At 39.1% G+C, this 23,910-nt stretch overlaps 1 protein-coding gene across 12 annotated transcripts in view; it reads right to left on the bottom strand.

The window, feature by feature from the left end:
- Positions 1-23,910, bottom strand: part of ERC2 (ELKS/RAB6-interacting/CAST family member 2) — a 512,280-nt gene that overhangs the window by 65,781 nt on the left and 422,589 nt on the right. For all 12 annotated transcript variants that reach the window (XM_083602952.1, XM_083602957.1, XM_083602950.1 and 9 more), the window contains one exon: positions 9,053-9,241. In XM_083602952.1, coding sequence (XP_083459078.1) covers positions 9,161-9,241 — 81 coding nt within the window. In that variant the 3' untranslated portion in view covers positions 9,053-9,160. The remainder of the gene's footprint in view (positions 1-9,052; positions 9,242-23,910) is intronic.

The following is a 23,910-nucleotide window of genomic DNA, read 5'->3' as shown; positions in this document are numbered from 1 at the left end:
GTTAACACACAGAGAAAGAAACAACACTTGTACAATCTTTAAGAGATTATTTTCACTTTACAATTTTTTGCTGCTTCAGAATTAAATGTCATTAGATGTCATGGACTGGTTGTATGCAGAAGAATGGTGAGAGGAACCAGCTGAGGAACCACCAAGGGAGGAATACTCAGAGCCTGGGTAGTGGTGGTAGGACAATGATGAGTGATCAGAGGGAGAAGACAGAGAAGACTAGCAAGAGGCAGTGTGGGAACCTGAAGAGGACTCAATAAGCTGGGAGAGGCTGTGGCAAAGAATCAGAGGCAGAAGCTGGAGCAGGAGGGTGGGAGGAGAGAGGCCAAGAGGCAGAGATGAGTCAGGCTGGTGAACAATCGTGGATGTCTCTCCCTCCTGCTGCAATAAGCTCCTCTCTCTCCTTGCCTCCCAGAACCAGAAGAGGCATGAAGAGGGCAGATGAGAGGTTGGTTGCATGCAGGCGCAATCTCCAATTACTGGGCAAAAACACTGGAGAGGAAGCGACTTAGATGGCTGTGCGGAAGTGGGGACTTTCAGTTTCAGCAACTGCTCCATGGGGCTCAAGACCTATCGTTAGGCCTGACAGTCCACCAAGTCTGTGCAGATTGTGTTTTTGCTAATAAAGAGTTAATTCCAACTTCAATGCTGTGATTTATTGCCAGTTTCCTCCCGACACTATATGACCTGCCTTGATAGACAGGTAAAACCAGCCTCATCCAAATATTGTTATAAAATAGAATGGTTTGTCAAGCTGAATTTGATGTAGAACCTTTGCTATTGTTTTGTAGTTCTAAATATATTTAATGATTCACATATATGAATGATAATGCTTCTGTGCCTTATATTGCACTATATTTTCCTGCATTACTTATTATATTTTACTTTCTGGATTCTATAAAAAAAAGTATATAGCTGCACACACAACCACTTTAAAATATTAGTTTTCCCCCATATAGTGTTTTCTCCATGCAGCATCCAAAAAAGGAGGGGAAAAAATATTTTACTGAACAATCTCTCTCTATAGGATGAATGAGGTTAAAAAAGAAAACTCAAAGTTTAGTAACTTATTTAGGATGGTTGCTTAGAATATTTGTACAATGTATTTCTGTGTGATAGGGTTTTTCCAAAAGATTTGGCCTATTAAACATTCTGTCCCACTCCACTTCAAAGAACTCTCATTGAAGAAAAAGATCATTATCCTTTCCAATAAAACTTCTGCTAAACAAGTAATTTTCAATTTAGGAGCAGGTGACACTAAGATATCTCCCAAGGGCAGTGTATTTAGTCTTTATACATAACCAAACAAAACAGTTACGATGAAAGCCGGATGTTCTTCAGCCCTTGGATATAATGAAAACGTCAGCATTGTATGCAGTTTTGGAACTAGCAGTTTTACTAGAACCATTTAACATTTATCATCACCTTCTACAAGCGAGTTCTCAGCAACAAGAAAAGTTACATAAAGCAAACCATTCCTTCCTTTACTGTGCCTTCATGAGGAGGCAGATCTGTTTTTAATTCATTTGCATCTCTTTTTTTGGTGAAAACCGCCTGTATAATGAATTTTCTTGCTGTATGAAGGAAATGAAGACAAAAGACTGGTGAGAAGCCCTTGCTGTGTGGTAGCTTTGTCTGCTCATTGTTATTTGTCCTGCTTTTTCCATTTCTTCCGTCTCACTTTCCTCCTTTTGCCATAGTCTCATAGTTTCCCCCCCCCACTCCTGTCAAGTGAATGCTCTCTTGTTCCGTTCCCATTGCTCCTCTATCTTATGTGTCATATTGTCCCCATACCTCCATAGACCTGTTCAGTAAGTCATTGAGGGTGTAAATGGATTTCTGGATTGGGACTGCGTCCCCTGGCTCTACTCTCAAGCTCTTCGATTGTGAAAGAGCAGACCTACAGTATTCAAGGCTCCAACACATGTAGGGTCCCCCTGCATGACCCCTGCACAGTAAAAATGGAAGCCGCAAATCACACGAATAATTACATATATCGACCTCTGAGGATGGGAGAAAGGGCTTTCTCAGTCATGATGGAACTCCCTTCCACTTGAATCACTTTGAAGGCAAAAGGACTCAGTGCTGAATCTGATTCTGTGCTGAATTTGACGGCACAATCGATTTAGGTCTGTTGGAGGTCTAAGGAGCAGCATAAAATTACACCTTATGGAATCAGTTTCAGCTGTTGCAGCCTCAGGATATAGGCAGGATGCTTGCAGTGATGGGGCCAACAATATGTCCTCTTCATCCCTGCCCATTACGGCTGATAAAATATAGTAGGAGGGGATTGATTGGCTGGGTCTAGGGAGTTCCTTGCTTCAGGAGGCGTTTTGCCCTATGCCTTGAAAGAGGTGGTGGTACAGCCTCTCTTGAAATGGTTTTCTCTATATGCGGAGGTTTTCGAAAACTACCATACAGACTCTAATATTCATTTCCTGGGCAATGTGATCAAAAGGGTTATGACCAACTAGCTGTAAAAAAAGTGCTGTGGGTGGGTGGTTCCCATGTCTAGAGATTAGTTCTGGGAGGGGATGCATTCCCCATGAAGGAACACTTTCATCTCTGGGATTTCTCCTGAATTCCAATGTGCTACTGGAGTCTGAAGTGCTGCTTTCCTCTTTTGGGGTAATTTGTAAGTGGCCATCCTACCTTGAAGGGGGCCACTTAATGATCTTCCATATGTCCTTCCAGCCATATGTTTGTGAATCTGTGAGGCGCCACTCAAAGAAGTAAGTGAGAAAACATTTATCTTTGTGGTTGTGCACTACACTAGAAGGTTCCAGTTGTGAGAAGAAGTAAGAACACATCATATCTTGTCTAAAGCTCTGGAGGTTCCTGGAATGGAGCCCTACAGAGTCCACGCAGAAGAAGCGAGCCTAGAGAAATACCATAAAAGTTATTTATATAAATGCCTAAGGAACTGCTTAATTTGTAAGGGAGCACATTACTCCAGTCACCATATTAACTGACCAACATGATTTACGTTTACTAGTAATGCTAAGGAAAAGTTGGTTCTACAAAGTGGTAGGCTTGTAACAGGTCAGGAAGAAAGACAAGGATAAGGGGTACGTCTGGATTCTTGCAAGGATGCCAGGGCAAGGGAGATGGACAGTGCAAAGAACTTTCCATGAAAAACAATACGCTGATGTTCCTATTCATCGCACTTTCAGCACTCTAAAAACAATGATATTAGAATACAAGAATGAGGCCTCATCAGGCTAGCTGCACGTTTTTAATATTCTATAGGACAATAGAATGATTCTTAGTTAAAACAGATGGAAAAATGGTTTTGGAACAGAGCTATAGAATATATGTTAATTCATTTAGTGGGACTCCTGCTCTTCCTCATGCATTTTGTTTCTTCATGCTGGCTTTGATTGAGAATGTTAATATGCTGAATGGATTGCTATACAAGAAGACAGATTTCCACAAGCCCTTTTGCAAAACATTATTTCCAGAAGTGTAGCTTTTTGTCATTAAGTGTATTTAAATTTTGTGTGCCTACATAATGAATTCATGAATGTATAATTCACTTCCTTTACTCTAATCAGTCATTATTTTGGAATCCTGCCTGCATGAGAAAAAACAGATCTGCAGAGAGATTTACCAGTATACCACTTAATTAGAATACAAAATGCAAAACTGGTGGTGAGGCATCCTGACATCTTAATATCTGCTTGAAATCTGCATCTGGGGATTTAGTTAGGTTAGATCCAATGTATAGTCAAACAAGAGCTACAAAAATAGGTAACTGGAGGTGAATGGTTACTTATGAACACAGCTCCATTAAAAGGAGCACCATGGGTTGGATCCAGACCTGCCAGGAAGGAAGCTTTGCTGCTGCTGGAGGAAGGTGATTTTAGCTAATTCCTCTTTTCTCTTGTGGTTCTTTGTGCCTCCACAAAACTTGCTTCAGAGGCTTGGGAGATCCTTCAGAAGTATGGGAGTTTGCTTGGAGGCCGTGGCAGAGGGAAGATGGAGTTGGTGAAATTGCTATTTTCCCATCCTCCAACCAGTGTCCCTTATGAGAAGGGAAGGAATTGTCGACATGTGGTGATTAATCTGTGATGGTTCATTCACACTTTGTTTGTTTGTTTGTTTGTTTGTAGCACTGTATCCCACTCTTCAGCCAAAATGTCTCCCAGAGAGGATTACATACAGTAAATTAAAGGCCAACCCTGCTTGGCAGGCTTAGAATCCAATAAACATGACACAAGAGGGACAAGGGACATGCAACTCATGTGAACAGGCTCTGAATCTCTAGCAACTCAGCTAATTAGACTGAAAGCCTGCCACACACAGTGAGGCCAAATGAAATGCGCTTTTAAAAATGTTATAGAATGGCTGACCACCTTACTTTCTCTCATGCTTTGAAATTAAATGTTAGAAATATATATTTAATGTTTGACCTGACATTTCTAGGATTTCTTTTTTGTGAAATAACAATTGACAGCTGACTGATGACATATCCAAGATATATTTCCATCAAATTAAAAGAAAAGTGGTTGCATAGCTGTTGATGAATTAGAAGCACAACATACAGAGCTGGATCTAGGCATTTCTAGGTATGTTTCTCCTTAAATATAAAATACAGCATTATTAAAAGCAGGGGAAAAAACCCAGAAATTTTGCCAATATTAATGGAAATATATCTTCAATGTGTGAAGTTATGGGCAGCTTTCAGTCTAATCAGCTGGATTCATATGTGCATATCCATTGCTGACTAGCAATAATTGATGACTTTCATGTGTGAAGGCACAAACCTCAACTAATCACCACAGGTATAGCATTCCCAACATCTGGTGTTATGTGAATGTACAGCATTTTCTGATGGTGACAGTTCACACATCTGATTGAGAGTCCACCATTCTTGATTTAATGACAGATATTTAGAGGATGAAAGTGCACGTCTGAAGTAGCTAAATATCCATTTGGAAATAGACGATTCCCACTGTCTGGAGAAACGTGTGTGTCTTAATCACCCCAGTCTTATTGGCTTAGGTGGACGTGGCTAGACCACCCATTATTTTACGTGCTTGCATAATACATGTTTATGAATATACACAACCCTAGCCACACAGCTCTAAATTCTTTATTGAAAAAGTATAAAACTATATAAAACCCAGGTACCTGTTTAATGCTAGCCATGTGAACATATTGCCTTCTAAATATGTGATGAAATAGTGCTTTGCCTTCAATCAGCATAATTACAAACATGCGTAAGGGTACACATATGAAATCACTATCGACCTAGAAACACATATGAAATCACTATCGACCTAGAAACAAAATGTTTTGCTGCTCATTCCTCTTAGGTAGCTTTCTAGGAAAATTATTTCAAGTGCAGTTTTGTGATGGCTAATCTTTCTGTTCTTCGCTAATTCATTGGGGGCAGGGGGACTCTTTAAGTTATTCTGGTTTTACTTAACACTTAAAAAACCCCTAACCCCTGCTACTACCACTTAGGAACAAGCCCACCATATTTCCAAGTAAGAAAATTACTTTCAATTCTACTGCTTGTAAACCAGAATGAGGCACCTTAAATGAAGCAAAAGAAGGAAATTAGCCCCAGATACAGCTGAATGCCGGCCATGTGTTTCTGCAGAGGGAATCTACAGGCCTCTCCTAGAGCTCCCTCATCACCAGATCACTAGACATATAAAATGTGCAAATCAAGACATAATCTGGGAAAGAGTCTGTTGCAATATAGCAGACAGGAATACATCATATTTTTTGGCTTACATACTCCCCCCTCCAAAAGGGCAACATTTGGCCAATGAATAGAATGTTTTAAAAGACCCTACCAGCCCCCAGTTTATAATGAAAGCTTTTCCATGTTTGAGATACTATATTTACTTAGTTCAAATATTTATGGGTGCAATGTATATACAGTATTGAACAAAACAGAAACCAGATTCATTCCTTAATGAGTGTGAAGGAATAGACTACATACAGAACTAAATATACCATAGTGTGAAGGGGGGGGCGGGAAGCTGCTTGGCTAATACTTTGTTACGCAGCAACCCTAAGAAAATGAAAGTCTTAACAGCTACCGGACTGAAGAACAAAAACAAAATAAATTGGTATTAGTTTTTGTTCATTATCAGATTCCACCCCCCACCCTCAAGACAAAGGTTAGAATGTTCAAAACGTCTCTGAATTTATTCAGCTGTCCTTGTGGTCTCATGTTTCAGAAGTGGCTGCTGTGCTGTCTGTGTTCCCATATGACTGGATTAAAGCTATCTGGCAGGCTGGGTAAAGTTCTTAGGCCAGCACTGCCTTGCTTGTTCAAATCCTCAGTCATCAGCCATTGACAAGCTGCTAAATGCAGGATAACATCTCCATTTTTTTAAGCAGCAGAACCGCAAGGCCAATACATCAGTGAGGGATGTATTCCTCAGAAATACATCTACATGCTACTAATTAGGGGAAGAGGAACATTTGCAGAAGTAAAACAACCACCACCACCAACAGTACTGATAATCATCATTGAATTTGGTGCATTTATATTTTGTGCTTCCCATGAGGATCTCAGAACAATGTCTTTGCCTCACAACAATCCTGTGAGGCAGGTTGCTTGCTTGTCGCAAGGCCATTTTGTCAGTTTCATACCCAAGCCCACCATTTTGGGCTGCCTCCCTAGAGTTTATGGTAGCCATATGTCTTTGCCATTTGAGGACTGAAAAAGCTTTGCTTGCCATTAGGAGCTAAAGAATTGGATGGGATTTAGAACACACACCTTGCTTCAAGCTTGCATCAGAAGTATGCCTTATTGTACACAGAGAAGGCTATGACTGCTGGACTTCCAAGCCTACCTGTCCTGTATATTCTGGAATAGCTGTCCAGATGATGGTTTCCCAGGCAGGTAAGTTATATAGGGGAAAATATCTCTCCACCCCCACCTTGAGTGCAACATCTGTTACTGTTTGTGAGTCTATTCAAAATTCATAATGGATTCCATCTGTCTTCGAGTGGAAAAGTGAACATGTCAAAATTACATTGCAAATGGTGTCTTTGTAGATCATCTCAGAAGGAAGTATGCACAGAAATGGTCAAATGCAAGTCTGAGCATGGACCGTTAGATTTAATCTTGGCACTACTGAGGACTCTGTATTTAAAAGTATTTTGATTGTCACAATCACAATTAAATTACCACATGTGTTCGTCTATTTCTAACTGCGCATCTCTCTAGAAAGCTTTTCCTGTTCCCAGCATGCATTTCAGCCTACAATCAGAAGTGCATGAAACAAAATGGACAAGAAAACATAAAATACATTGCAAGGTTTTCATGCTACTTTCTGCTTCTGAAATGCATAAAGCCCATGCAAACCCCACAATTTTTGAAATCAGAGCACAGGGCTCAGGGACACAATATGACCAATAGGCCTTGGATGCAATGATTGAACATGCCCTGAAACATAAAAAATCATTCTTAAAGATACATTATTGGCCATCTATGATTGTGTTCAACCTAATGAAAGCTTAGATTTGGTCTCAGGAAGCTTAAGTGTCCTAGTATGAAACAAGAATTTCAGTCAATTCACTTCCCCTCACATGCACACATTAGTTACTATTTCCACATACAGTGGTACCTCAGGTTAAGTACTTAATTCATTCTGGAGGTCTGTTCTTAACCTGAAACTGTTCTTAACCTGAAGCACCACTTTAGCTAATGGGGCCTCCTGCTGCTGCCGTGCCACCAGAGCCCGATTTCTGTACTTATCCTGAAGCAAAGTTCTTAACCTGAAGCACTATTTCTGGGTTAGCGGAGTGTGTAACCTGAAGCGTATGTAACCTGAAGCGTATGTAACCTGAGGTACCACTGTACTTTGAGGAAAGAGAGGGTGCTTAAGAAGGTAGCTGGCCCTGCTCTACTCATCAAAACACAGACAATGTTGAAACACATCTGCATACTGATAGAAACTCAGGAACTATGCCTTGGAATGATATTCTGGGTCTGTCATGAAAAATGACCCCGTCCTTGACAGGGTCCAGTGAATATCTGAAAAGTGCATGTGGAAACTAACACAAGCTGCAAACTAAAATTAATATTTTGTGAAAAATGCCTTTTAAAGATCCATATTAATACGGGATTGCTAATCATGTAACGTATCCAATTGTAAGTCACAAACAGCTAAACACTATAGGTATACTCGGGTTGGTCGCATTGAGTTCAATGGGGCTTGCTCCCAGGTAAATCAGTGTAGGATTTCAATCCTGCTTTGCTTATTTTCCCCAATTCTCACTTGCTACAATTTTCACTTTTTAATTCCCACCCCTTTAACACAACACCATGACTCTTGTTGCAAAGCCTGGGTTTAAAATCCAAACAATAAAAGTGTTCTTATTAAAACATGCACTCCACAGGCATTTTTAAGTTTGGTAGTCCATTTTGGATACATAACCCTGAAACTTTCATCTGCCTGAAAGTGTCCTTCTAAGTATATTAGCAATATCTCAGGTATGGAAATGTTATATAAAATATCAACACATTTACCCTGTCACGCCATCTGTGTGAGCTGCAGTCTCCACAACCAAACCTTTTACACACTGAAATCATTATCTCTCTGAAGTCTGCAGCTGGCATTTAAAACTTATTGATGGCATGGGTATCAGTGGCTCAGTAGGCAGCCCTTTTGCCTGAGGCTCACAAGGTCACAGGTTCACATTCTGCTCAGAGGAAAAGCTGGACATGTTCCAGGATTGTGTGTGGGCTGTGCTAGACTCCTAGGGGGCAGTCCTTAAGTCAGTAAGTGAAACCATGTATTCCTTGTAGATATCAAAGCTTTGTGTTCCTAATGGCAGAAGAGAAAGCGGGCAAGGAAGCTACATTCTGTATGCTTAGAGCAAGTGAAAAAATATATAACCAAGTCTTGGATTCTTTCACTAGTAAATGCTACATAACACCAATCTGGGGGTTTCTGAGGAAATGACTATAATAATTAAGCACAGGTACACATTCACAAACATCACCTGTGGGCAAAAAAATCTGCAAGGGGTGGGATGTGAAGTAGAACACTATGATAAATTTGAATTTAACCTGCTCTGGTGTTAATGCTCTGATGCTTGGTTATCCCAGATGTCTCCCTCCTCATCTTCTTTATAGACAGGTAAAGTTGGATCTCTTGAAGGAACTGGGGATCACACTCTAGGCAAAGGTTGGACAGGTGATCAATGTACAGCATGAGATTTTGCTGTGGCAATGTGCCTCCAACAGTGACTGGATCATCTAGTCAAAAGAAACAAAACCAATATGAAACATTTTGCTTGAGAAAGAGACCAAACAAATCCTATGCATAATGGCAGAAAGTGGCATTTCCAGCAAAGAAGGATTATAAGCATTTAACCGAAAGGGCTGAAATATTTGGAGACAATTTCTTGCATTTGTTAGGACGTAAATACTCAGGAGTTTCGTAACAGAACCCATTCTTTTTTTTGAGGGTGGTGGTTAGAGGGACCCAATTATTATCAGAACTTCATTGTACGATTAGTGGGAGAGTTAATATTTAGTCACAGAGCTAATTCTGCAATTTATATTGTCCCCCCCCCAGCTGTTATTATTTAACAAACAAAATTTTATTCAAAAAATTTATATATCCCTCGATTGTAAAAAAAAAGCCCTCTAAGCAGTTTACAGAAACTCAAAATAAAACATTTACATTATTGATAAAAACAGTTTAAACCAATATTTAAAAATATTCAAAAGATTATTAAAATAAACAGTAGCTAAAAAGAAATAAAACACACATAACTTCTGCATGTCTGAATAGGCTTGCCTATTTTATTTACCCACAAAGGGGGAAACATACAAGCCCCAGTCCAAATTGCCCTCCAACAGCTGATGAAACTGCCATGCAACATATAGCCCTGATTTTGTTCTTCAAAATCAGGTTTACTTACTAATAAGGAGAAACTGGTAGCAAGCTCCTCTTTCCTCTGTTAGTTTTCTGCTTGCATTACTTGACTATCACATCGTACTCTAGATCAGTGTGTTGGATCCAGAATTAATCATGCTCAGAGTAGGTTCTGACTATCATAAATTCCAGTAATTTAAATGGATCTGCTCTAAGTAACACTAAGTTTGGATCCAAACCATCATGTGTAATATTCTGATTTAAAGCTGACTGGACGGATTTCAATCCACTTGCAGAAGCACCAGATCATCTCCTGACTCAAAATACTATTGAATATTATCTTTCATAAGAACATTAACAATGATGGTTTCCTGTTTTTAAATTTTGCTGATTTTGTTAGTATATTTTTTTCCATTAAGCAGCTTATAAATTCTTCCAAATAAATAAATAAAAATACAGTTCAAAGGCTAAATAAATCATATTCCAATCAGAATTAACCTTAGTACTTTGGGGATACACACACACACACACACACACACACACACTCTTAATAAACACAGGGAAAGGATCACTTTCTTCCTGAAGACAGTTCTGACTAGATATGCTGCTATTTGAGATTAATTTTTTAGGCTTCAAGTACACTTAGATGGAAAATCCCTCAAAATATTTATTCCTCGAAGCAAAGTCAGTGGATCTATGAATTAAAACGATCAAATGCTTTCAGACTCATAAAACAAGCACAGAGCAATTTCAAGTTTAGCCCTGGTAAAGGTAAACTGAGCTTCCTTTGTGATGCGAATGTAATGGAAACTTGAAAGCTCAGTAACTGACTTCTCTGTTCTTTCTCTGCAAAATTATTTCTGCTCCAGGAATATGCATGATCATAGGTTTGCACTAAGCCATGGTTTGGCTTAATGTTATGTGCGAACTGAACCTATGCGTAAAATCAATAAACATAGGACAAAATTGCTGTGAGGCGATAGGCAAGTTGCTGATTATGCAGAGAATGAACAGAGATTTTAGATTTACATATATATGCACATCACGAATCGGGTCACCTTGACACTTGTACCATGATAACCACATTCACCCACACCCACACACCCACAGTGGACATATTTGGATAAATGGGGAAAGCATGGCAAAGAAAGAAACCACAGCTTGTTTTAGAAACAATAAAAAGTAATACAGAATAGTGCTTTAGGTTGCAGGTTTATACACTCTCACTTGCGTGAGAGTAAGACCTATTGAATTCAATGGGACTTACTTTGAGTAGACATGCATAGGATTGCACTGCAAATAGATTCAGCTTATAATCCAAAATCTAACAACAATTTCCTCCTGGATTGTTGCTTTAAAAAGTCAGTGTAATTGAGGTTTCTACAGCTTTAGTGTGTCAAAGAGCCATTTGATATACCAAATATGCTCCATAGGAGGTTTAAATAGGAGGCTGCATTCCAGAACTTTGATACAAAATAGAAAAGGCTACACAGTAAAACAAATGCACTTCACTACATAACAAGAACACATTTCATAAAGGAGCAGAGCATGTCCTCTTAACCTGTGACAACAAATTTGTTTATTTAGTTTTCTTCTTAGTAAGAAAGCAATTGGTTTTTTCACCCAATAAAAATATCCTTATGCATTTATAAACACTACTGGTAATTATGTAATTACCCAGCCTAATCATGTTAAATTGCTGTCAGTTAGGTTCCCACCGCTGATTACCCATGTAGTGCACTAAATCTAAATGAAGCCTTTGCTAAAGTGCACTTAGTGATTTACAAAGGTGTCTCTATGGTTCTAAAAACCATAACAGCACTATATTATTTGCTATAATCACTCAGTGTCCAAGGTCAAGGATAGATCTCACTGAATTTCTTGTATAAAAATGGAAAGAAACACAGAATTAAACACATGGCTTATTTTTGTGTTCCTCATCATGACTTCTGCATCTAATGGTAACCTTTCACCTCCACACATTTAAAATGCTATAATTATGTAATTAAAACCAATTATGTAATTTTACCCTATGGATTCTTATCCTACAGGATCCAAATCAATTATTTTGTTCAGTGGCCTTGAAAGATTTTGTAATATGAAACAAACAGTGAGGTTTAAAATTAAGGAGTAGGAAAATTTACAAATTAATCAAATTAATCCTGCCAAGGGGCTCTTTACATGTAACTCAATGTCAAACAAATCCTGGGATGACGTTCAACTCAGAAAGCAACCAACAATATATTTTACAGTCCTTTATAAATTGTAAGAAATATGAATGCCTGCTAAGACTTGACAAGCCAAATCAGATGACAACAGATACATTCCTGTACAGTTCTTCCGTCTCCATCCTAATTTCCAAGGTTCATATAATAAATACTGTAGTGGAAATATTCAAAGTAATGTCATCATAGATTGGCTGACATTGCTACAGGGGAGATTAATGAGGAATGGGGGAATTTCTCCTTTCATCTGAATGCTAAAAAATGTCCTGGCTTGTGGGTTTCCCAAGAAGCATTTTGGTTGCCACTATGGGTAATGGGCTGCTGGACTAGATAGGTGTTTGTTCTGATCCAGTGGGTCTCTTCTTAAGTTCAGACCTAACAACAACATGTAAAATCAGAAGGAACTCTTGGGGGGACGACTGATCTGACTCAGCATGACAATTCTTCACAGGTGCTTATAATATCAGTGGAAACAGTTGGTAACCGCCTTCAATTTTAACCTGAAGATTGCCACTTGTCCAGTTTTAATTTTAATTTGTTTGAATTAATTGTGGGATGTATCTTAATTTATTGATCGCTTGTTTTTATGCATTGTCTTACTTGTATGACGTTAGCCGCTCTGAGCCCGGCTTTTGCAGGGGAGGGCGGGCTATAAATAAAAATTATTATTATTATTATTATTATTATTATTATTATTATTATTATTCACTTCCCTATATTTTCTTTCTCCGCAATCATGAGAACAATCTTCCAGAAGGTGAAATAAATCACAGGAGCTGCTGGTCTCTCTCTTACTGCTTCCATACCACACACCATTCTCCACCTTCCTATTATATGAAATGATTTGACATTTCAAAAGATGCTACATCACCCTAGCCTTGCAAAGAGCATCTCCTGGTTTAGCAAACTAGTGAAAACAAACAAAAAGTGAACAATATTTCTCTCATCTCCACAAAAAAAACACCTTTCTACATGAGACCAAATTTTAAACAGAAATGCAGCGACTTGTCATTTGGAGGCTACAATGTTGAGTTGCAATACCATATATCTGAATTTGAATTCTTTAAATATAATAAATAAAAACAATAGTATATGCATCTGCTAAAACTATATGACATATACCCAGTGCTTTTTTCTAAGGGGGGGGATGCAGGGGTATGCATACTCCTAAAAATTTTGTGAATCTAAGTTTGGCCTCATTGAGGGGCAGTATTTCAATATGAATAGGAAAATGAGAGTACCCCTAAACATTTTTAAAGAAAAAAAAGCACTGCATATACCAAATTCCATCTCAATCACATTGTACTGTTAAGTTACAATTAAAAATGACTTTTTTTACATACAGAATAAAGTCCTTTTTGGATCAGAACAATTATCATCTTTGACTATGCAGTTTGGGGGGGGGCAAGTATATCATTCACTTAAAAACACGCCCCCCCCAAAAAAAAACCCTCATAAAGGTCTAAGCAACAAAGAACATTATGAATAAAACCATGGTCCTTCTTGAATGGTATTTGCTTCTAAATCAAATGGAGTTTATTACTAATCAGATTTCCTCATTTAAAAATTTATCTTTATCCAAGCAAAGGCGATTTACCGGTATATCTATGAATACAAAGTTTTTTCATGAGGTCAGCATGTCCAAACAGGTAAGTTCAAAGAAAGATAATGTACCTGAAAGTCTTAAGTTGAACAAATCCCCTTATCCCACCACAATGAATAAAGTTTCCTAAGCGGTATACAGTACAAAAATTAAACACTGACACAGGTCTTGCCCCCTGGTATATAACAATAACAACAACAATAATAATTTACTGAATGAAAAGGGCATGGGGAAGGGTAGGGGAAACAAATAAATTCAGATACCCAAACTTTCTAGTCACATAATGACAAGGTGCAACGGCCACTGAAGAAACAATTGAGAGACAGGAGGAGCCAACTTGCAGTTTGTCTCAGCAGAGTCAAGGGAGCAAAAATGTTTGAGGAGTTACATGTACATATGAGACTTCTGATCTGTGCTGACCTGATCCACCCCTCCCAGACTACTGGTTTAGCAACAGGTAAGAATTAAAAACCATTATGAGGGAAGCAGTCTCGATACAGAATAATAGCACCACAATCTGGGTCTTGGGCTCACTTTGATCCTTGCCCAGTCTTTAAGATTATGATTCCTTACTCATTCAAATTAGAAAAAAAATCCTTTCAAAATATGGAGCTATATACTTAAACCAGAGCATTTGCAGAATCCCCAAACCAAGTTCTCTCTAAACATAAAGCATACATTTATCAGCTCAACACCCCGCCTCATCCCCCATTTTGCCTGCAATATGTCACTCATGTCTGCCACGAACAAGATCCTGCTGTTTTTAAAGTTGAACCCCTGCTGCAATTTGGCCACTCAAAATATTCTGTCATAGTTCATCTAATACAGAATTTTTCAATATATCCGTATTTGGATTCCTTTGCAAATTCTTTTTCTGCTCTGTGTGTGAAGTTCCTTAAGCTGGAAATAAAAGTTTTAATGTGCTCTTTCAAAACCAAAAGAAAGTGGAAGAAATAGACTACAAACCCCCTGGTAAAAAATTATCACACAGTATACTGTTCAGCTTTGCTTTATGGTTCATAGAACTGGCAGGTTATTTTAATTGCCTCTTTACTTATTTTATAAGTCAGATATAGTTTGGGTTTTCTTTTCTTTTTTTACTGATGATGACTGCTCACTAGGTTTTCAGTTCTATTTTGTCAAGTACTGACCTTCATCTTTCTAATCTTCATCTACAAAGCACTTATTACATTTTCTAAGAAGGACAGCATATCTCAAAGTAAAGGAATTACACCTTTGTGAATGCCCATGTGGCAAAAACATCACTATTGTTTTTAATGGCTGCTTCTTTGGCCCACAAACACCTCTTCAAAACCCTGACACTGGTCCACACATACAGCAAAAATGTAAACAAAGCAAAATCTGTGAGCTAGATTGTAATCTACAGCCAGTAATATTTGGCAGCCTTGAGATATACATCTATTTTTGTTGTGATTCAGCAAAGCAGCAAAATGATCATCTGGTTAAGCTGGCAACCTAGAATAATCAAAAATCAAACTGGTGAACTATAATTACAGCAAGATGATAATCCGGTTAAACTGGGTGACCTATAATATCAATACCTGGCTTCTCATTCCAGTGGTAGTTTCTGTTTCTCATTCATGTCAAAATCATAATTGACCTGAAACTGTAGTGCAGGGGTGGGGAGCTTGTGTCCCCCGCTCAGCTGTTTTTGAACTATAACTCCTGTCATCATGCTAGCTGCTAGATGGGAGATGGAGTCCAACAACATATGGAGAACCACAAGTCCCTACTGCTCCTGTAATGCAGGAACAGGGAGCATGTGTCTTTACAAGTGTTGTTGGACTTCCAACAGCCCATCAGCCCTAGGCTAATATGGCCAATGATCATGGAAAATAGGAGTTATAGTCCAACAACATCTGAAGGCCTGTAGGTTCCACATCCCTAATACAGAGGAAAATGAAAAAGTGAAAAAGAAAATATGGGTCAGTCTTCATGCCAATCATTACACAACAGTAACTGTGCCTTTAAAAGTTCCCTGTTTTCCTTGATTCCTTTCTTCTGAGGTGTATTCAAAATTGATTTACAAAGGACAAGGTGACTTGGACTCATTCGTGAAAAGTTAGATACAGAATGCTACTTTCCTGTCACATGTCTCTTATTTACTTACTAATTAGTATGCCTCCCATATTAAATATCTTTTGGATGACACGTCTAGTAATATTACACTGGCCGTGGCAAGGTTTCTCTTGGAAGTTAAAAGAAACAAGGATCATCATGCTTGAGACCAAACAAAATGACCGCCTTGGTTCCTCTCTCTTTTGTGGTTGGCTGTCTTAACTGTATTTTGTTCTGAAATTGTTTGATGGGTCTTTGGACCGCAATAAAGATTTTATTATTTAATTAGTTTAAAGCCTACCCTTTTCTCGGTAAAAATATAACATGAAACGATAGCATATCAGATTTGCATAAAATCGTAAGCCAGAAGCTATACATCATAATTAAATCCAACCCCTAAGGGCCTCCTAAGAAATCAATGCAAACTGTACAATAATGGAGCCAGGTAGGCCTCCTTAGGGAAGGCATTTCCCAAGAAAAGTGTTGTGATGAAGGAAAGGCCCTATATTTTATTTCTCCATACCAAACTTCAGATGAAATTACCTGTGCTACTGGCAGTACACAGGGAAGTATATTTCATTTGAAGTATGTTTTGAAGGACCTGATGTATCCAGGTCTTAAGACCATTTAGGGCTTAGTGGTAAGAACCAGAATGGTGGATTGAGCCTAGAAAGAAATATGCAACCAATGCAGGTAAGGAGTATCTGGGAAGCTACACTTCCCAAGTGATATTTGCAGGCACACAATCTGCCATTACTCAAACCATCTAGTGCAGTAAGCTGGATTCTAGCGAAGGTTGAGTTGGTTGGGGTGAAAATACAGTGGTGGGCGAAGTGGGAGAGGGTTGAAGGAGATCTCTTCTCCAGCTTGGTGTCATGACCAAGTATTATGAACATCCTTGAGCAAATACTTCAGAATCCAGAAGAAGCTTCCAAACTCTATCACAGCTGAAACTTCTGAACACTTTTCAGAGGCAGCCTCACATAGGACACATTACAATAGTCCAACTTGGATGTTACTAAGGATGCTACTAATGGCTGAGGAAAGGTATCCACAGGCTGTTGCATAAGCAAACCACAGCCTTATGTTCATTTCTGTAGAAGGATGGCTCTGAGTGTGGGTAAAAAAAAAGCAAATACAAAGTATGTGTATATACTACAAATTGTGTGCTTTTTCCAGTATTTGCTTTTTGGCCTTTCCTCAGTCCTCTTCAATTCAGCCCCAGAGGGAGGACAGCTGGAGTAAGATAGACTAGCATTGTGGGAGCCAGAGGGCTTTTTCACTCTTTGCTTTTCAAAGGTATGAGTTATAATTTTTTGCAGATCCCATAGTCTTAGCCATATATAGTATTGTGCCTCAGTTTTTGGATGCTGTATGATTAACTCCTTGCCCTACAAAACACAAAACAGAGTTATCCTCACCCTTATTAAATTTTTTTTCTTTACTATGATCTGATGCAAAATTATTTTTGTTTGGTCTACTCTCTGCTGACAGCAATTAATACTAAGGCCTAAAACGTAAAGGGATAGAGCTAACACATGTTTTTAATCTGTAAGCAAGTTATCCAATTATTTTAGGTAAACTCTATGATTGCAACCATTCTACCTACCCTGATATAATGAATTATTTTCTCCCAAAAGGTCTTAGGAGTTGTGTAGCTTTCTTGGTAGAAATATATGGTGATCTCTTCTTTACCAATCATGGGATTATTTAATGACTGTGCATTAATTGTTTGGGTGTTAGAAATAAGATACTGGGAGCATGACTGAGGAAAATCTTGTGTGTGTCAAGATTCGAATTTATCATTATAAATTGAGCCTGTGTGAGTCCTGGGCAAGAGTGACTAATGTGATGGATTGGTGATGATGAAACATAATAAATAGAATGAATGGAAAAGGTTGTATTTTTGAGCATTTTTTGTAATTATAAAGATGATTTGCCTAATCTGGTGCTCACTGCTTGTTGGTGCTCCTGTAAAATTAGGTGTTCCTGGCAGGGGAAAATGAAATGACGCCAAACATAACAATAGTGCAACAATTGTGCTGGTTTCCCTAACAGATGGGGAATTATAATCGACACTTTAATATTTATATTCATATAGCTGTCAAAAGCAGCAGTAGCAGCAGCAGCAACAACAAGAGAAGTAGTAGTATTATTGAACAAGTCCCTTATTTGCATAGCAGCTTCCCTTGATAGGCATAGATATAGAAGGTTTCTTGGTGTGGTTCTAAACTATGACAAAATATTTTAATTGAGGGGTATGCAAATAAACATACAAGCAAAGATTTATTTATGACAATATTTATATCATCATGTTTTATTTTAGGATTTTACTATCACCTCAAATATTGTATATGAGGTGGAATTAAATAAGTAATAAATTCACTGTATAACCTTTATAACATTTTGGGCTATGTGCCTGCATTTATCCTTTTTGGCAAGTTCTTCTTCATATGTCAGGTTTGCATACAAAGACAGCCAGTTTGTCTGATATTTACAGCCATTCTCTTCCTTTGCTTTCTCAACAACAACCGTGATATACAACTTGGTCGTCACTATCATATATCTAACTATGGTATAGAAATTCATGTGTCTCAGTCTTGCTTCCTCTCTATGCAATCCTCCTGAGTTTTATAGGATGCTCTTAATAAGAAGCACATTATTCTGAAGAGGAAGTCCTTGAGCAGACGTTGCAAAGGAGTATGGCAAATTAGTTTCAGAATGTGGAAGGTCAACTCAGAAAAAAAGCTGAAATGTGCATTTCTATAGCTAAAAAAGAGAACTAGTACGCTCTTAATTCTGTGGTGTTTATATAACTCTCACATTAGAATCAAGAGCAAGAGTCAAAATGGATTTTATTAATTTTTTTTGGATTTGATATCCCGCTTTATCACTACCCTAAGGAGTCTCAACGGCTAACAATCTCCTTTCCCTTCCTCCCCCACAACAAACACTCTGTGAGGTGAGTGGGGCTGAGAGACTTCAATGAAGTGTGACTAGCCCAAGGTCACCCAGCAGCTGCATGTGGAGGAGCGGGGAAGCGAACCCAGTTCACCAGATTACGAGTCCACTGCTCTGAACCACTACACCATGCTGGCTCTCTATTTGATATCCTGCTTTATCACTACCCGAAGGAGTTTCAAAATGTAGGGGTTATCTCCTTGATGCCAACTCTACTACTCCAAGTTCAGAAAAGCTAGGATTTCGATCTGTACATCTTGGTAGAAGGCTCCTGATTTAAGAGAGAGGCAACTAAACCAAACCATTATTCGAAAACAAAGCAAGGGATACTGAGTTAGATAGAGAGGACCTTCCTCTAATGGAAAAACTTTCTCTGTTTGAGGGAGGTGCTTTCTCCAAAGAACAAAGTGGTCCTTTGATAATTAAAAACACACACACACACCTTGAAGGAAGTTTGTTGGAGTATGATTTCCTGGATCCACTCCATTAAGACAAAAACCGGGCTGTTTTGCGAAAATGCAAGCAAGTCTAAGACCTCACAAATCTAAAGAAAGTTTCCTCTTAAAAGCATTGAGTGCACTGCTGAAAGCCTATACCCCCCCCCAAGTTATTCTGGTATGCAGGTGCTACCCAATGGACTTGGGCTGGTGCATATGGCTTGCTCCTTAGGAGTGATGATCTGATATCCTAGGGACAGTCTTCATCAGTAAATTACCTCAGCAAAGGTGCTGGGGAAGCGGTGCTAGCTCCACAGCACAGAATTATGGAATCCAGGAATTCTACCGAAGTAAGATGGTAGTAGATAAACAATAAAAGAGGCCTGAAGCAATAGTTTCTCCTCCTCCTGGTGTCATGACCTAAGGACCATGCACTGTCCAATGGAAGACTCAGAGGAGGGCAAGGCTCCAGCTTCATCCTGAGTGGAAGAACTGCCAGGACTTTTTTCAGGAGCCCCTCAGCCACAGGACACAGCTTTGCCAACTGCTCTGATTCAGAGGAGAAGTCTCTCAAACTGCCCCAGTCTCCCCAGTCTTGCAGAAGGCAAAAACTGCAAAATAAGAGAAGGGCACTTTAAGAGCTAGCTGGCTCTTCTGGGGAGGCGGGGTTTTCTACACTACAGGTCTAGTTAACTGTATGTTAGGCTTCAGATGTAGCTTGGTGCATGCTGAGCAGTTTCAGTAGGACTCTGGGAGCTCTCCAAGGTCCTGCACAATCCTGCTGTAGTCTTGAATTTTGGACTTGGCCTCTTGCTGAGACACTGAAGGGGTTCACCTGTGAGCCTCGCGCTCTTGCAGAACGCACAGGACGTTACCACATGACACACTGCAGCTGCTGAAATGCCCTGTTTCTGCAGCTGTTAAAAGTGGAAGAGCCTGTCCTCATCACCTTTATTTTTCAGGAAATGTGACTAGCATTAGTCAATATGGCTAAAAAGGCAACATACTCATTTTATTCTCTAAAATAAGTAGCATTTTATTCTTCCAATCGTATTTTTATTTCATCTCTGCAGGAAATGTGACAGCTAATTGCTAAGATTTCATTAAAAAACACATACTAGAAAAAATGTTTAAAAAATTCTAGAAATACCCAAATTTTCATTTAATAAACATTTTGTGCATTTCTTCAAAAACAGCAACAGCCAGCCCTCCCCGTACCAGTTTTTTAAAAAACAAACATTTGCTCTTAATTTTCAGTATTATGCTATGTTCCTATTATACCCTGTGCATAGTTCCAAGGAGTATCATTTTTGTTTCCTAGTGTACATATTCCTAGTGTACATAATCACATTTTCTTGGCAATATATGATTAAATAATTTCCAGTCAACTATAGCTACAAGTGTGCTGCTTGCACTAACATTCTTTTTTGCTTGAGTACTTTGGTGACAGCTTCTCTTAAGGCTCCTTGCCTTTGTCTGAAATTTACGGTCATTTATCCACCAGTGGAATTTTTAATATGGCCCTGTCTGTTCAGTGGTTGTGTGTTAAATGCCAATAAACTGGCTAGAAAAGAGCTGAGAGACTAATTGCCTTTTATCTACAGTGTGATGATAATCAGATGCGGGTGGGAGGAAAGACTCCTGCAGATTTAACAAGCCTAACTGACTACCATTTTAACATACTTTGTCTGTATGTATTTACTAATAAGCTAAAATTTTCAGAATGCTTTATTTTCCATACCATGCTGTTCAGATTTAAAATCGATGTTTTGCTTGTTTTGATGGAACTGGTGGTCTATCAGGTAATCACTTCTTACACAGTTCTAGCTTTCAGCTGTACACAGCCTGAAACTAATGTGTCTAGAAATGTGAAACACTTACCAGGTATACAGCTTCCTACCAGGTATACCTAGTGATGTATGGAAGTGAGAACTGGACCATAAAGAAGGCTGATCGCCAAATAATTGATGCTTTTGAATTATGGTGCTGGAGGAGACTCTTGAGAGTCCCATGGACTGCAAGAAGATCAAACCTCTCCATTCTGAAGGAAATCAGCCCTGAGTGCTCACTGGAAGGACAGATCGTGAAGCTGAGGCTCCAATACTTTGGCCACCTCATGAGAAGAGAAGACTCCCTGGAAAAGACCCTGATGTTGGGAAAGATGGAGGGCACAAGGAGAAGGGGACGGCAGAGGATGAGATGTTTGGATAGTGTTCTCGAAGCTACCAGCATGAGTTTGACCAAACTGCGGGAGGCAGTGGAAGACAGGAGTGCCTGGCGTGCTCTGGTCCATGGGGTCACGAAGAGTCAGACACGACTAAACGACTAAACAACAACAACCAGGTATACCAGCCCCAGCCTCCAGAATTATTTGGTGTGTTTGTGTCATGGGCAGGCTGCTCTTAGAAGGCCTGTGAGTGTGTGACTATAGGGAGGAGATTGGGGGCTGCAGCAGCATATATGCCAGGAATACAGTTAAGGCATCAGCCAGGTGGGCACTGCTGGGTTACATGAGCTGCTGGTGCTGCATCTGAACTAGTCTCTTTGTTACAAACCTGGGCAGAAAGACCCTGATTTCCTATGTACATATATTTAGCAGCTGAAATGAACCAATAACTTAGAGGGATGACCAAAAAGAAAAGAAAAGGATGACAACACCAGCTCACCTACTCAATGCCCTAAAGTTCATTTCCATTTTTATAGTGGATGCTATTTCAAAATGCAAATGCTTGTGCACTTCTTGAAATCTTTAAGGTCAGAAGTGCTCCTTAACTTGTGCCAATTGGTTTCCTTCCACTGACAATATGCACAGTATCCACATCACTACATTTCTGGTGCCCTGCATTAAAACAACACTTGATATGACTTCTAAGAATTCTCAAACTAGCATCAGCCACTAGAACGGCCAGTGGCAGGAGAGTGATGGGACTGCCTCTTGAGTTTTGTTATTTATTGGCATTTGGTTCCTGATTGAACTTCATTTCCTGGGATAAACATCCAGCCTGTGTGTACGGTTGTAACTTGGGCAAAAGGCGTGAATCAAGACAAGTGCATGATGAATAAAGCATGTTCAATTAAAAGTGGGTTGGTTTTTTAAAATGCAACCACTTGGATCCTGAGAACCACAAGCAAAAGGAAGCTCATGGAAGGGAACTTTCCTCTCTACCCTGCTTGTGCAACAGGCCTCTGACCAACCTAGGTGATTCTCACTCCTCCCCTCCAGTGCCCCATCTCATGCTGCTCCAGAATATTCATCCCTAGCTTTGGCACAGTCATTCTCCACTTGTCAACAGGATGCGGTTGCTGTAGAACTGGTGTAGAAGCCCAGTGCTGCAGAGGATTTTTGCACTAGGGTCAGGGGATTATGAGAAATAGAAGAGTTGCTCAGGGACTTTACTGCAGTGTCTCAAAGACCATGGAAGCAACTTTGTTCAGCTAATATCAGCATACAGCTCTATTAGCAATAAGGTGTGATGAATGAGTTTAGGGAGTTCGTGCAAGCAAACCTCTCTAAACAAGAACATAACTAAAAGTGTTGTAACGGCAACCTGTAATTCAGATAGATATGTTACTCTGTTTGTATGCTGAGAAAAGTGTGTATTCAGAAATCCAAAATTGCTGCAGAAAGGAATACTGTTAGTGCCACAGTTTCTGAAAGGAGCAAAAGCTGTATCACATTGCAGCAAAATTTAAAAGTTGAAGGTCAAACTAAACATCATGTGTCCTTCATAAGATGCTTCATGCATCAGAGGTTGCACACTCAAACACTTGATTCCATTGGTTTCTGCATTTGCCTATTTTGTAATTTCTTAATTTGTTCCAGATTTAGGTGTGTGTATGTTTCTCATGTTGAAGGAACATTGTTCTACAACTGGAGTGATGAAATGTCGGTTTGGATGAATACATATTGAAAAGTAAGATAAAATTAAAACAAAACCGAAAGCTTAGGCTAAGCTACAGCAATCTGGGTGGTAACAGACTTGAAGAACTCCAGTTTCCTTATCTGGTCATGTGAAAGATTTGGGTCATGTTTGAACTAAAAATATGCCAATTAGCTGTGCCACCATTTTAAAAACAAAAGCACCTATTGGAAGTTTCTCCTTCCCACCCAGTTACCTGTTTCCGTCTCCAAGTATTTTATGGTACTAGGGTATACTTATCAAATATGGATTTTTATTACAAGATTTCCAGACAAGTAGGGGGAAATAGGGAGCTAATGTAGGATAAATTACTTCAACCACAGTTCAAAGGCACTAGCATTTGTACTGATTTAATAGCATGTTTCTTTATGGACTTGCTCTGAAGTTCATTAAAGTAATTTCAGTGACATAGTTCAGCATTTAAAATATAACCTGAGTAACTCATTTCCAAAAAAGGTCAAAAATTACTTTGAAGCTTTTAAAGAAGATATGAGGGGTGTGAACAGGCCCCACGATTTACCATGTATCTGCATCTGTGCATTCTTTAAAATTCCAGTCTATTTCTATGCTCTCTTTCCTTTGGTCTGTGTTTCGGGTTCCAAGACACTCTGTATAAAATGAAGTGTTTCCCCATTCACTATAATGGGGGACCTAAAAATGGCTGTAATTTCCTCCTCTTTTGGCCGAAGTAGATGAATTTAAGGGAGCCCCTCTGGAGTAGATTAAGCCTTCTAAACTACAGGTGAAGGTCCAGGGGCTTTTTGTGAAGGAAGTAAAAGGGATTCCCTTTACTTCATAATATCTTACGAAGAGAGTGGG

The sequence above is a fragment of the Podarcis filfolensis genome (genome assembly GCF_964270895.1).
Source record: "Podarcis filfolensis genome assembly, chromosome: 2".
NCBI classification, from domain to species: Eukaryota; Metazoa; Chordata; class Lepidosauria; order Squamata; family Lacertidae; genus Podarcis; species Podarcis filfolensis.
This window is presented reverse-complemented; position numbering and strand designations above follow the sequence as displayed.